General features: G+C 37.7%; 1 protein-coding gene across 1 annotated transcript in view; it reads right to left on the bottom strand.

Moving 5' to 3' along the window:
• Positions 1–1,382: 1,382 nt before the first annotated feature.
• Positions 1,383–16,383, bottom strand: part of HACD4 (3-hydroxyacyl-CoA dehydratase 4) — a 29,576-nt gene continuing 14,575 nt past the window's right edge. Inside the window, exons 5-7 of the mRNA XM_065879519.1 lie at positions 5,953–6,059; positions 3,076–3,201; positions 1,383–2,171 (exon numbers count right to left, since the gene is read on the bottom strand). Of these exons, the coding sequence (XP_065735591.1) occupies positions 2,089–2,171; positions 3,076–3,201; positions 5,953–6,059 (316 nt within the window). The 3' untranslated portion in view covers positions 1,383–2,088. The remainder of the gene's footprint in view (positions 2,172–3,075; positions 3,202–5,952; positions 6,060–16,383) is intronic.

The raw sequence follows: 16,383 nt of genomic DNA, 5'->3' as shown, positions 1-16,383 counted from the left end.
AAAAACAATCCAATCAAAAAATTGGCAGGACTTGAATAGAGGTTTTTCTAAGAAGACATACAGATGACTAACAGGCACACGAAAAGATGCTCAACATCACTACTTATTAGAGAAATGCAAATCAAAACCACAATGAAACATCACCTCACACCAGTCAGAATGGTCATCATCAAAAAGTCTACAAATAACAAATGTTGGCGAGGATGTGGAGAAAAGGGAACCCCTCGAACACTATTGGTAGGAATGCAAATTGGTGCAGCCACTATAGAAAAGAGTATGGAGGTTCCTTAGAAAAATTAAAAATAGAACTACCACATGACCCAGCAATTCCACTCTTGTGTATACATCCAGAAAAAACGAAAACACTAAATCGAAAAAATACATGCACCCCAATGTTCATAGCAGGCAGCACTATTTACAATAGCCAAGACATGGAAGCAACCCAAATGCCCACCAACAGATGATTAAGAAGATGCACTATACATATAAAATGGACTATTACTTAACCATAAAAGAATGAAATTCTACCACTTACAGCAACGTGTATGGACCTGGAGAATATTATACTTACTGAAGTAAGTCAGACAGAGAAAGACAAACACTATGATATCACTTATAGGTGGAATCTAACAAATAATACAAATGAATGTATATGCAAAACAGAAATAGACTCACAGGCATAGGAAACAAACTTGTGGTTACCAAAGAGGAGAGGCATGGAAGAAGGGACAAATTAAGGGTATGGGGTTAACAGATACAAACTACTATATATAAAATAGTTAAGCAACAAGGATATACTCTATAGCACAGGGAATTATACCCATTATCTTATAACAACCTATAATGGCGTATAATCTTCAAAAATACTGAATCACTATGCTGTACACTTGAACTAACATAATATTGTAAGTCAACTATACTTCAATAAAAACAAAAGCAAAATAAAATGTACAGCTTCTTAAAAGGATTTTAATACTTATTTTAAAGTTCCAAATATATTAACTTTATAAAGATATCAACTATCTTTATTAATACTCAATTGTTTCTTTTCATATGTTTTATTTAGTGGAAATAAGATTACCCATCTTTTACAATTACATTTCCATTACCTGGTTCTTATTGTCACAAAATATTTAGTACCCTTTTTATATACTTACTGGATAATGAGATTCTATAATTCTCTCAAGAAAAGTGAATGATATACTGAAGGTACAGAAATTATTCTATTAGTCAATTATTCACATATATTTTAGAACTCCAAAGGAAGGAGCATTTTTCAAAAGTAGAAGTGATGACTTATATATGATTTATAGCAATTAGCAATAATAATTCAGTAATAATCTGAAGCATCACTGGTTCTCAATTTTCTTGCCTTATTTGAATTATTTACTATATTTTTGTACCTTTTATCTCCTTTAAGGTATGTATATGGCTTGATTAGATTTTTTTAAAAAGGAATATGGGGCATTATTTGTGAAAACGAAGGTCTATTCTGTTTTCCTCAGGGCTCTCTTTTAAACCATCAAAGTCCAAATAACTTGTGTAGTATTAACAAATACTCTTTCAGGGTTTGGAAAAATGTTTAAATTTCTAAGTGTGTCTAATATTTAAGGTGGGTCTGGGGAGAGGGACATCTGTCTATAAAATAGGTTATTCTAGAAAAATACAGAACATATTACACATCACTCCCCTCCCACAGATCAGCTGCTACTTGGGAACTCAGAAGTGAAAAGAAATATATGTAAATACATGTAATTTAGGTTAACAACTTTGGTTTCTTAGCTTAACAGAATCTACTCCAGTTAGAATCCTATTTCTCATTAACCTTACAGGAAAATAATCAGGCTTCACGCAATATAAACTTAACTTGTGTAAAATTCACAGCTTTGGTGAAACAGGTCATGAAGAGTATTCATACTAAGAACAACATGTGAGAAACAGACTGCTGTATATGTCAAGAGTTTTGGGGAGGAGAGCAATTATTGCATGTCATGGATTTTTATGAAATACTAGGTATTTTTCCACCTGTGTTTACTGCAGCTGAATCCACAGCCTCTCCTTTCTTATGTCACATCAGAGTGCCATGCTTCACATTTTCTTCTTTTTAATGGGAAAGACTCTGAGGATGTCTCTTCTTTCTGAGTAAAGATGACTATAGGTAAAATACATACCTGATGTGGAGAAAGAAATGGCAAAAATTAAGACTGATTAACCATCTCTGTGGAAAGAACCATGGTATTGAAATACAGAGTGCTGCCTGGAGTCCAGGGAGAAGGCACTTGCAAAGGAAACTCAAAGAAGGAATACTTAAAAGAGTGTCCAGATTTTCTGCAGAAGGAGAAGTAAAGCAAACTCCTCCACCTTACTGTTCTGTTTATTGCAAGGAAGGAACTTTTCTTTAGCTCTCTCCATTTCCCCTAAAATTTTACATTTGTCTTCTCTTTTATGTGTTGTTCTTACATACCTGATAGTTGTTATCTTCTAGAGGTAATAATTACCTTAAGGACTTGTGAAGGACTTGTGAAGGTTAGAGCTGGAGAAACTAAAATTTAACAACAGAAGTCTGTTTCCCAATTTTCTGGACAAATTAATTAATTGATTAGATTTTCTCAACTGTAAGTTTTTGTCCTATATATTTTTCTTGAGCCTTTAGCACCTACTCCCACTTGCCTGCTAGGAAATGCTAGCACATAAGGGCAAACAAACAGGAAACAAAACAGATATAAATGGGAAATCCAGAAATAGCCAAGTTCACTTAGTTTGACATCTAGATTTTCTTTGTAGATGCTTGTGTTTGTGAAAACTTTTATATTTCATACACAAAGCAGTTACATTTTCTGCTAGTAAAACTGTTTTTGTTCATACACTGCAAACAGTGATATATTTGATCTCATGATGACCTGCAAAAAGCATTATAACTTCTAAATATTTTACTAACAAGGTCTAATTCGTCATGTCAGCCTTCTTTTTCCATCTCTCCCATGTTTACAGACCTTTCTACTAAGGTAGATGGCAGCACAAACCAAAAAGCACAGAAAGAATGCAAAAACAAAACAAAACAGAAAAGCCACTTACCTATAAAGAGCATCATGAGATACATTTTCAGCACATATGGGAAATAGATGGATAAGTCAAAGGGCAGCTTTGTGGAGTAAGTGCCAAATGATTCAAAATAAGGCAGTGACTGATAGATGGCAAATGCTGTTTAAAGAAAAAAAGAATCATGAAGGTTTCCCTCCTTAACTTGCTACAGAGATGTGTATATATGTATGCATAGTTGAAGGATATTCTGAATTTGATAATGACCATTTTGTGATAATTGTTGAATCCTTCTGCCAAAGCTATAGTTTGATATAGAAATCCACTGATCAGATTGGCAAGGCCATTATAGCAATGTGATTTGTTGAATTTTGTCCATTTTTTACTTTATTATGCCTACACAAAAATAGTTTACAGTGTTTCTTTTTTTACTGAGGTATAGTTGATGTACAATATAAGCTTCCAGTGTACAACAGAGTGATTCACAATTTTTAAAGGCTATACTCCATTTATAGTTAATATAAAATATCGGCTATATTCCCTGTGCTGTATAATATATCCTTGCAGCTTATTTATTTTATACACAGTAGTTCGTACCAAAAATTTTATCTCAAAATACCTGTCCTCTTAGCCACAAGTAGGGGTTACAGACGAATGAACATGGAAAATGCTTCATATATTCTCCTCTTGGAGTTTCATAACACGCATTGGTATAGCAGAGATTCTATCAAGTTCTGCAATAAAGAAACTGGTTTCACCCATTTCCTCAGCTTAACTGGTCTTGGAATAGCTCTTTCTTCCTCCCCATCCCAGCAGTACTTAATAAAAATTCTGAGGAATCATGTGAGAAATGCTGGCCTAAATTATTTTGAGGGAGGAGGCTCATGTCAAATAAAAAGAGATGGACATTCTATGAAATTGTGTCCCATGTATAGACTTTGTATAACATTTCATGGAATAAAATGATAATGTACTACGGTTATATAAGATGTTCTCATCAGGGTAAGCTGAGCGAAGGTACATGGAAACAATGCACTGTTTTTGCAACTTATTGTGAGTCTAAAATTATTATTTTTTAATTTCTTTTTTTTAAAAAGACAGAGGAAAACTCAGGCACCCACAGCTGTTAGAACCAGACAGTGGATTCAGCACAGAGTCTGCAACTGACACTAAAGCATGCCATCTAAGATTTCCATGGGCAGCACCTAAGTCTCTGGCATTTTATTAGTATAGTTGATTTGATTATGAATATGAACTTGGTTTTTGTCTTATATTATCAGATGGGAAACTATAGTTATTAAAAGATATTAGAATTATCAAAAGTCAAGCAGGTTTTCTTAACTACATGTTTTTATACTTTGGGACATTTGAAATATATAGAAATATATAAAGATAAAATTACTACGCTCTACCACCCAGAATTAATCATTATTGATATTTTGTTATATGTGCTTTCAAAATTTTTCTGGATAGACTTTGTTTTTTAATTGCAAGAATAAGTTTATGAAACTAATTTTAATAAAAGAATATGCATTTTATGGCAACTATATATAAACATGGCTTTCCTAAGAAAGGAGAATGCTTACAATTATGGAATAAAAAGAAAAGTTTCCTATATATTTATTCATCCCTATTTTTAGGAAAATATTAGTCATATTTGTACTTTATTCCTTTATATATTCTTTATAGTATTTTTCATATTATCTAACAAATGAATGTACTTAATAAATAAATGTTTCAATGAGTGATGGATTTTGTTCTCAAATAAATGGCCAATCCATTTTTTATGGTTTTCAAGAAGATTATTCCCTAGATTCTTTTGGCATAGTCTATTTGGAAACAAAACAGATTTTTAAATTATGTCTAACGTGATTTACTATAATATAAGCTCCTTTTCTCTGCTCACTGGTAGATAGACAACGTGTGGTTATATCATATATACTTTATAATTATTGCCAACATCACCATCATTTTATGTTAAATATTTCTGTATGTTTTCCCTTAGTTACTTAACATGTGCTCTCTTAATTTCTTTATGCCTTCGGTTTTCAAAAACTTTTATCATGTCTGTTTCAGAGTTCCCTACCAGTCTGCTAAATCCATTACAGAGGGAAGCATATATTCCCCAAATATCCTCAAGCTCTTTGCAAATTGATGCTTTTAATTATTTGATTTTAAGCTTTAGGTTTACATTTAGGCTAAGTAATTAGCCTACTTCACATTGTATTTAATAATTCATTGTTTATTGAGCATGTATATTGGGTGCATAAGACAAAGGAAGAAAGAAACAAAGACAACCCCAGATCCCCATGGAGCTTAGAGGCTAGACAAGGAAATAGACATTAATCGAAGAATCACACAAATGTCTAATTACAACTAAGATAGGTCTTACAAAAGAGATTCATTGGGGGAATTAATGTTGATGAGGAAATTGAGAAACGCTTCCCTGAGAAACCAATGACTCGTCTAAAGGTAGAGTTAACTGTCACTGGCAGAGAGTAGGCAGCATGGTAGATGGTAAGTGGGAAGGCTAGTCCAGCCAAGGGGGAACTGAATTTCTATGCATTACAAATAATCACTGAGTCACTAAATGTTAAATCCCCTTTGGATGAGTAAACAGACTTAGAGAGGTTAAATGATTTACCCAAACTCAGCAAGTTAATGAAGTTAAAGGCCCTCAGATGTCCTCATTCCTCATCCAATATTTTGTCTATTGTGCAGAGCTGCTTCCCCCTTAACTTGACATTTTAATGTTTTGCTTCTTTGCATCAAGGGAAGTATGCCAGGAAAGATAACACCTAGTCAGCTGAACAGTAGCAAAAATAGTAACTTAATCATCAAAAAGTTTTGTGAATCATCATAATAGGATTGCTTTTGCCAGTAAGCAATACAGAAAAGTCACTCTTTTCTTACCTTCAGCGAGAACACACAAAGGATAAATTGGCATCCATAGTGTTTGACTGAGCCATGTCAAGACAGCATAGGATATTCCAATGACTGATAACATGCTGTAAGTGTACCTGAAAGGAGACAAGTTTGCTCATAAACATCATTTGCTGCTGATGTCTGGGAAATAGGAGAATACCTTACTGTGTAATTGAATACACAGATAAAACTGGAGAGTATGCAAATTTCTTACTTTATTTCCTGTAATGTAAGCAGAAGAGGTAAATAATGGAGAGAGAGGAACCGTGTCAGTCTGGCTTGTCTTATGGGGTGGATCACGGATAATTATAGAGGGAAGAGAGAAAAATGTAAATCTTATCCCCCAGCAAATTACAGTTACAAGTTTCCTCAAATAGTGACTTCAATTTCACTCAGAAGCCAAGCCCATTTTATGCACAGGCTAAGTTTTTAAGACAGACAGACTTGTAAATATCTAGGTAATGAATTTTAAAAATAAAAAAAATATGTGCCATCTTGTGTGAATAATTAAAGAACTGGCCTTAGGAGCTTGTTTTGGGTATAGGAGTTGGTTTTAAACCTGCCTTTATGATGTAATAGATGAAGTAGTCAAAATCTTTTCATTTCTCAAGCTTAAGCATACATCAGCATCACTCAGAGGGCTTGCTAAAGCACAAATTGTTAGGCCCTATCTCCAGAGTGTCTGATTCAGTGGACCTGAGAATCTGTATTACAAACAAGTTCCAGGTGACGCTGATGCCACTGGTCCAGGGACCATACTTAGAACTACTGGAATAGGCAATGCATACATATGGCAAAACAAAATTCAAAACCTTGAAAACATGAATGCAGAAAAGTAAATCTTTCTCTCATTCCAGGACCCTAATTCCACTCCTCAGAGGCAATGACCAATGCCAATTTCTCATATATTCTTTCCAAAATATTTTTGCATATACTTACCTATGTGTATATATACTATATATAATATACATCAGCAGTGCAAGCACTCACAAACATAGCATGTTATCAAACTTTTTGTTCTTTACCAATATAAGGGAAAAATGGTATCTCACTGCTTTGATTTTTTTCTATTACAAGAGTAGGTAAGAATCTTTTCATATGTTTAAAAATCACTTATGATGAAGTCCAATGTATCTCTTTTTGTTGTTGCTTGTGTTTTTGGTATTAAATCTAAAAATCCATTGTCAAACCCAAGATCAAAAACATTTACCCCTATGTTTTCTTCTAAGAGTTTTATAGTTCTATCTTTTCCATTTAGATTTTCGAACCATTGAGTTAATTTTTGTATGGTGCAAAGTAAAGGACCAAATTCATTCCTTTGCATGTGGATATCCAGCTGTCCCAGCACCGTTTGACCAAAAGACTATTTTTCCCCATTGAACGACCTTGGCATCCTGTCGAAAATCAATTGACCATAAATCTGAGAGTTCATCTCTGGACTGTCAATTCTATTCCACAATATATCCTTATGTCCGTTATCACACTCTTGATGTGTGCAACTTTGGTTGCTTTGTAGTAAGTTCTGAAATTGGGAAGTGTGAATCTTCCAACTATGTTCTTTTTTGAGATTGTTTTGGCTACTCTGGGTTCCTTGGGTTTCCATATGAGTTTTAGGATCGGCTTCTCAACTCCTGCAAAGAAGCCAGCTGGGATTCTGATAGGGATTGCACTGAATCTGTAGATCAACTTGAGGAGTGTTCCATCTTAAAAACATTGTCTTCAACCCATAAACACAGAATATCTTTCCACTTATTTAGATTTTCTTTAATTTCTCTGCACAGTATTTTGTAGTTTTTAGTGTACAAGTTCTGCCCATCTTTTGTTAAATTTATGTCTAAGTACTTTATTTTTTGATGTTTTGTTTTCTTAATTTTATTTTAGGATAGGCCATTGCAAATGTGTAGAATACAATTAATTTTTGTACAGCTGACCCTTGAACAACATAGGTTTGAACTAAGTGGGTCCACTTACATGCAGATTTTTTTCAACAGTAAATACTACAGTACTACACTATCTGGGGTTGGCTGAATCCAGATGCAGAACCTAAGATACAGAGGAACCCTGTATACAAGAGGCCAACTATAAGTTATATGTGGATTTTCAACTCTGCAGAGGGTCAGCACTCCAACCCTTATGTTGTTCAAGGGTCAACTGTATATTAATTTTGTATTCTACAACTTTGCCGAACTAGCTTATTCTAATACTTTTTAGTGAATTCCTTATGATTTTTTATATACAAGATGTCACCTGCCAGTAGAGATAATTTTACTCCTTCCTTTCCAATGTGGATGCTTTTACATCATTTTCTTGCCTAACTGCCGTGCCTAGAACTTCCAGTACAATGTTGAATAGAAGAGGCAAGAGTAGACATTGTTGTCTTATTCCTATCTTTGGAAGAAAGATCAGTCTTTCATCATTAACCATTATGTTACTGTAGAGTTTTCACAGATGCTTTTATCAGGTTGAGGAAGTTGCTTTTCAAAAAGTCATTCTATGGTAAATTGGGAAGATAATTCTGCCCCCATTTTACAGAGAAAAAAAATGAGCTTTAAAAAGGTTCAGTACTTAGGAATTTCACTCCTAAGTTAAGAGAAATGAAAACATATGTGCACACAAAAGCTTGTACATGGATGTTCACAGCAGCATTCCTGACCAAAAAGTAGAAACAACCCAAATGTCGATCAACTGATAAATGAATAAATAAAAATTGGTATATCAATATAATGGAATATTATTCAGCCATAAAAAGAAATAAAATACTGATACCTGTTAAAACATGGACGAACCTTGAAAACGTTATGCTAAGTGAAAGAACCCGGGGGACCTTGAAGATGGCGGAAGAGTAAGACGCGGAGATCGCCTTCCTCCCCACGGATACACCAGAAATACATCCACACGTGGAACAACTCCTACAGAACTCCTACTGAAGGCTGGCAGAAGACCTCAGACCTCCCAAAAGGCAAGAAACTCCCCACGTAACTGGGTAGGGCAAAAGAAAAAACAGAGACAAAAGAATAAGGACGGCACCTGCACCAGTGGGAGGGAGCTGTGAAGGAGGAAAAGTTTCCACACACTAGGAAGCCCCTCCGCGGGCGGAGACTGCGGGAGGCAGAGGGGGGAGTTTCGGGACCGCGGAGTAGTGCACAGCGACGGGTGCGGAGGGCAAAGCGGGGAGATTCCTGCACAGACGATCGGTGCTGACCGGCACTCACCAGCCCGAGTGGCTTGTCTGCTCACCCGCCGGGGCGGGCGGGGCTGCGAGCTGAGGCTCGGGTTTCGGTTTTGGACGGAGCTCAGGGAGAGGACTGGGGTTGGCGGCTTGAACATAGGCTGAAGGGGTTAGTGCACCACGACTAGCCGGGAGGGAGTTCGGGGAAAAGCCTGCACCGGCCGAAGAGGCAAGAGACTTTTTCTTCCCTCTTTGTTTCCCGGTGCGCGAGGAGAGGGGTTTAAGAGCGCTGCTTAAAGGAACTCCAGAGACGGGCGTGAGCCGCGGCTGAGGGCGCGAGCCCCCGAGACGGGCGCGAGCCGCGGCTGAAAGCACAAACCCCAGAGACGGGCGCGAGCCGCGGCTAAAACCGCGGACCCCAGAGACGGGCGGGAGACGCTAAGGCTGCTGCTGCCGCCACCAAGGGGCCTGTGTGCGAGCACAGGTCACTCTCTACGCCCCTCTTCCGCGGAGCCTGTGCAGCCCGCCACTGCCAGGTTCCCGGGATCCAGGGACAACTTCCCCGGGACAACGCACGGCGGGCCTCAGGCTGGTGCAACGTCACGCCGGCCTCTGCCGCAATGTCACGCTGCCTCTGCTGCCGCAGGCCGGCCCCGCACGCAGTGCCCCTCCTTCCCCCATCCCCCAACCCCCGGCCTGAGTGAGCCGGAGGCCCCGAATCAGCGGCTCCTTTAACCCCGTCCTGTCTGAGCGAAAAAACAGACGCCCTCCAGCGACCTACACGCAGAGGCAGGGCCAAATCCAAAGCTGAGCTCCTGTGAGCTGTGAGAACAAAGAAGAGAAAGGGAAATCTCTCCCAGCAGCCTCAGAAGCAGCAGATTAAAGCTCCACAATCAACTTGATATACCCTGCATCTGTGGAATACCTGAATAGACAAGGAATGATCCCAAATTGAAGAGGTGGAATTTAGGAGCAAGATCTATGATTTTTTTCCCTTTTCCTCTTTTTGTGAATGTGTACGTGTATGCTTCTGTGTGAGATCTTGTCTGTATACTCTTGCTTCCACCATTTGTCCTAGGGCTCTATCCGTCCATGACTTTTTTTTAAAAATTCTTTTTCTTAATAAGTTTAATTGTAATAACTTTATTATACTTTACCTTCGTTCTTTCTTTCTTTCCTTCCTTCCTTCCCTCCTTTAGACAACGAATCACCCCAAATTGAGGAGGTGGTCTCAGGGAGCAGGATTTATGATTTTTCCCCCTTTACCTCTTTTTGTGAAGGTGTATGTGTATGCTTCTGTGTAAGATTTTCTCTGTATAGCTTTGCTTCCAACATTTGTCCTAAGGTTCTATCCGTCCCTTTTTTTTTTTCTAAATATTTTTTAATTCAATAACTATATTATACTTTATTTTATTTTTACTGTATCATCTTTCTTTCTGTCTTTTTTTCCTTCTTTCTCTCCTTCCTTCCTTCCTCCCTCCCTCCCTCCCTCCTTTCTTTCCTTCTTTGCTTCTTTCTTCCTTCCTTCCTTTCCTCCTTTCCTTCTTTCTTTACTCATACTTCTACTAATTCTCCCTACTTTTTCTCCCTTTTATTCTGAGCTGTGTGGATGAAAGGCTCTTGGTGCTCCAGCCAGGAGTCAGGGCTCTGCCTCTGAGGTAGGAGAGCCAACTTCAGGACACTGGTCAACAAGAGACCTCCCAGCTCCACATAATATTAAACGGTGGAAATATCCCAGAGACCTCCATCTTAACACCAGCACCCAGCTTCACTCAACAACCAGCAAGCCACAGTGCTGGACAACCTATGCCAAACAACTAGCAAAACAGGAACACAACCCCACCCATTAGCAGAGAGGCTGCCTAAAATCATAATAAGGCCACAGACACCCCAAAACACACCACCAGACGTGAACCTGCCCACTAGAGAGACAAGATCCAGCCTCATCCAGCACAACACAGGCACTAGTCCCCTCCACCAGGAAGCCTACACAACCCACTGAAACAACCTTAGCCACTGGAGACAGACACCAAAAACAACGGGAACTACGAAAGTGCAGCCTGCAAAAAGGAGACCCCAAACACAGTAAGATAAGCAAAATGAGAAGACAGAAAAACACACAGCAGATGAAGGAGCAAGATAAAAACCCACCAGACCTAACAAATGAAGAGGAAATAGGCAATCTACCTGAAAAAGAATTCAGAATAATGATAGTAAGGATGATCCGAAATCTTGGAAGTAGAATGGACAAAATGCAAGAAACAGTTAACAAGGACCTACAAGAACTAAAGATGAAACAAGCAACGATGAACAATGCAATAAATGAAATTAAAATCACTCTAGATAGGATCAATAGCAGAATAACTGAGGCAGAAGAACGGATAAGTGACCTGGAAGATAAAGTAGTGGAAATAACTACTGCAGAGCAGAATAAAGAAAAAAGAATGAAAAGAACTGAGGACAGTCTCAGAGCCCTCTGGGACAACATGAAACGCACCAACATTCGAATTATAGGGGTTCCAGAAGAAGAAGAAAGAAAGAAAGGGACTGAGAAAATATTTGAAGAGATTATAGTTGAAAACTTCCCTAATATGGGAAAGGAAATAGTTAATCAAGTCCAGGAAGCACAGAGGGTCCCATACAGGATAAATACAAGGAGAAACACCCCAAGACACATATTAATCAAACTGTCAAAAATTAAATACAAAGAAAGCATACTAAAAGCAGCAAGGGAAAAACAACAAATAACACACAAGGGAATCCCCATAAGGTTAACAGCTGATCTCTCAGCAGAAACCCTACAAGCCAGAAGGGAGTGGCAGGACATACTGAAAGTGATGAAGGAGAATAGCCTGCAACCAAGACTACTCTACCCAGCAAGGATCTCATTCACATTTGATGGAGAAATTAAAACCTTTACAGACAAGCAAAAGCTGAGAGAGTTCAGCACCACCAAACCAGCTTTACAACAAATGCTAAAGGAACTTCTCTAGACACAAAACACAAGAGAAGGAAATGACCTATAGTAGCGAACCCAAAACAATATATAAAATGGAAATAGGAACATATATATCGATAATTACCTTAAATGTAAATGGACTAAATGCTCCCACCAAAAGACACAGATTGGCTGAATGGATACAAAAACAAGACCCTTATATATGCTGTCTACAAGAGACCCACTTCAGAACTAGAGACACATACAGACTGAAAGTAAGGGGATGGAAAAAGATATTCCATGCAAATGGAAACCAAAAGAAAGCTGGAGTAGCAATTCTCATATCAGACAAAATAGACTTTAAAATAAGGACTATTAAAAGGGACAAAGAAGGACACTACATAATGATCAAGGGATCGATCCAAGAAGAAGATATAACAATTGTAAATATTTATGCACCCAACATAGGAGCACCTCAATACATAAGGCAAATACTAACAACCATAAAAGGGGAGATCAACAGTAACACATTCATAGTAGGGGACTTTAACACCCCACTTTCACCCATGGACAGATCATCCAAAATGAAAATAAATAAGGAAACACAAGCTTTAAATGATACATTAAACAAGATGGACTTAATTGATATTTATAGGACACTCCATCCAAAAACAACAGGATACACATTTTTCTCAAGTGCTCATGGAACATTCTCCAGGATAGATCATATCTTGGGTCACAAATCAAGCCTTGGTAAATTTAAGAAAACTGAAATTGTTTCAAGTATCTTTTCCGACCACAACGCCATGAGACTAGATATCAGTTACAGGAAAAGATCTGTAAAAAATACAAACACATGGAGGCTAAACAATACACTACTTAATAATGAAGTGATCACTGAAGAAATCAAAGAGGAAATAAAAAAATACCTAGAAACAAATGACAATGGAGACACAACGACCCAAAACCTATGGGATGCAGCAAAAGCAGTTCTAAGGGGGAAGTTTATAGCAATACAAGCCCACCTTAAGAAGCAGGAAACATCTCGAATAAACAACCTAACCTTGCACCTCAAGCAATTAGAGAAAGAAGAACAAAAAAACCCCAAAGCTAGCAGAAGGAAAGAAATCATAAAAATCAGATCAGAAATAAATGAAAAAGAAATGAAGGAAACAATAGCAAAGATCAATAAAACTAAAAGCTGGTTCTTTGAGAAGATAAACAAAATAGATAAACCACTAGCCAGACTCATCAAGAAAAAAAGGGAGAAGACTCAAATCAATAGAATTAGAAATGAAAAAGGAGAAGTAACAACTGACACTGCAGAAATAAAAAAAATCATGAGAGATTACTACAAGCAACTCTATGCCAATAAAATGGACAATCTGGAAGAAATGGACAAATTCTTAGAAATGCACAACCTGCCAAGACTGAATCAGGAAGAAATAGAAAATATGAACAGACCAATCACAAGCACTGAAATTGAAACTGTGATTAAAAACCTTCCAACAAACAAAAGCCCAGGACCAGGTGGCTTCACAGGTGAATTCTATCAAACGTTTAGAGAAGAGCTAACACCTATCCTTCTCAAACTCTTCCAAAATATAGCAGAGGGAGGAACACTCCCAAATTCCTTCTACGAAGCCACCATCACCTTGATACCAAAACCAGACAAGGATGTCACAAAGAAAGAAAACTACAGGCCAATATCACTGATGAACATAGATGCAAAAATCCTCAACAAAATACTAGCAAACAGAATCCAACAGCACATTAAAAGGATCATACACCATGATCAAGTGGGGTTTATTCCAGGAATGCAAGGATTCTTCAATATACGCAAATCTATCAATGTGATAAACCATATTAACAAATTGAAGGAGAAAAACCATATGATCATCTCAATAGATGCAGAGAAAGCTTTCGACAAAATTCAACACCCATTTATGATCAAAACCCTCCAGAAAGTAGGCATAGAGGGAACTTTCCTCAACATAATAAAAGTCATATATGACAAGCCCACAGCAAACATCATCCTCAATGGTGAAAAACTGAAAGCATTTCCACTAAGATCAGGAACAAGACAAGGTTGCCCACTCTCACCACTCTTATTCAACATAGTTTTGGAAGTTTTAGCCACAGTAATCAGAGAAGAAAAGGAAATAAAAGGAATCCAAATTGGAAGAGAAGAAGTAAAGCTGCAACTGTTTGCAGATGACATGATACTATACATAGAGAATCCTAAAGATGCTACCAGAAAACTACTAGAGCTAATCAATGAATTTGGTAAAGTAGCAGGATACAAAATTAATGCACAGAAATCTCTGGCATTCCTATATACTAATGATGAAAAATCTGAAAGTGAAATCAAGAAAACACTCCCATTTACCATTGCAACAAAAAGAATAAAATATCTAGGAATAAACCTACCTAAGGATACGAAAGACCTGTATGCAGAAAATTATAAGACACTGATGAAAGAAATTAAAGATGATACAAATAGATGGAGAGATATACCATGTTCTTGGATGGGAAGAATCAACATTGTGAAAATGACTCTACTACCCAAAGCAATCTACAGATTCAATGCAATCCCTATCAAACTACCACTGGCATTTTTCACAGAACTAGAACAAAAAATTTCGCAATTTGTATGGAAACACAAAAGACCCCGAATAGCCAAAGCAATCTTGAGAACGAAAAAAGGAGCTGGAGGAATAAGGCTCCCTGACTTCAGACTATATTACAAAGCAACAGTAATCAAGACAGTATGGTACTGGCACAAAAACAGAAAGATAGCTCAGTGGAACAGGATAGAAAGCCCAGAGATAAACCCACGCACATATGGACACCTTATCTTTGATAAAGGAGGCAGGAATGTACAGTGGAGAAAGGACAGCCTCTTCAATAAATGGTGCTGGGAAAACTGGACAGGTACATGTAAAAGTATGAGATTAGATCACTCCCTAACACCATACACAAAAATAAGCTCAAAATGGATTAAAGACCTAAATGTAAGGCCAGAAACTATCAAACTCTTAGAAGAAAACATAGGAAGAACACTCTATGACATAAATCACAGCAAGATCCTTTCTGACCCACCTCCTAGAGTAATGGAAATAAAAACAAAAATAAACAAATGGGACCTAATGAAACTTCAAAGCTTTTGCACAGCAAAGGAAACCATAACCAAGACCAAAAGACAACCCTCAGAATGGGAGAAAACATTTGCCAATGAAGCAACTGACAAAGGATTAATCTCCAAAATTTACAAGCAGCTCATGCAGCTCAATAAGAAAAAAACAAACAACCCAATCCCAAAACGGGCAGAAGACCTAAATAGACATTTCTCCAAAGAAGGTATACAGACTGCGGACAAACACATGAAAGAATGCTCAACATCATTAATCATTAGAGAAATGCAAATCAAAACTACAATGAGATATCATCTCACACCAGTCAGAATGGCCATCATCAAAAAATCTAGAAACAATAAATGCTGGAGAGGGTGTGGAGAAAAGGGGACACTCTTGCACTGCTGGTGGGAATGTGAATTGGTTCAGCCACTGTGGAGAACAGTATGGAGGTTCCTTAAAAAACTACAAATAGAATTACCATATGACCCAGCAATCCCACTACTTGGCATATACCCTGAGAAAACCAAAATTCAAAAAGAGTCATGTACCAAAATGTTCATTGCAGCTCTATTTACAATAGCCAGGACATGGAAACAACCTAAGCGCCCATCATCGGATGAATGGATAAAGAAGATGTGGCACATATACACAATGGAATATTACTCAGCCTTAAAAAGAAATGAAATTGAGCTATTTGTAATGAGATGGATAGACCTAGAGTCTGTCATACAGAGTGAAGTAAGTCAGAAAGAAAAAGACAAATACCGTATGCTAACACATATATATGGAATTTAAGGGAAAAAAATGTCATGAAGAACCTAGGGGTAAGATAGGAATAAAGACGCAGACCTACTGGAGAACGGACTTAAGGATATGGGGAGGGGGAAGGGTGAGTTTTGACAGGGCGAGAGAGAGTCATGGACATATACACACTAACAAACGTAGTAAGGTAGATAGCTGGGGGGAAGCAGCCGCAAGGCACAGGGATATTAGCTCGGTGCTTTGTGACAGCCTGGAAGGGTGGGATAGGGAGAGGGGGAGGGAGGGAGATGCAAGAGGGAAGACATATGGGAACATATGTATATGTATAGCTGATTCACTTTGTTATAAAGCAGAAACTAACACACCATTGTAAAGCAATTATACCCCAATAAAGATGTTTAAAAAAAAAAAAA

This window comes from Phocoena phocoena, chromosome 6, assembly GCF_963924675.1.
Source record: "Phocoena phocoena chromosome 6, mPhoPho1.1, whole genome shotgun sequence".
NCBI classification, from domain to species: domain Eukaryota; kingdom Metazoa; phylum Chordata; class Mammalia; order Artiodactyla; family Phocoenidae; genus Phocoena; species Phocoena phocoena.
This window is presented reverse-complemented; position numbering and strand designations above follow the sequence as displayed.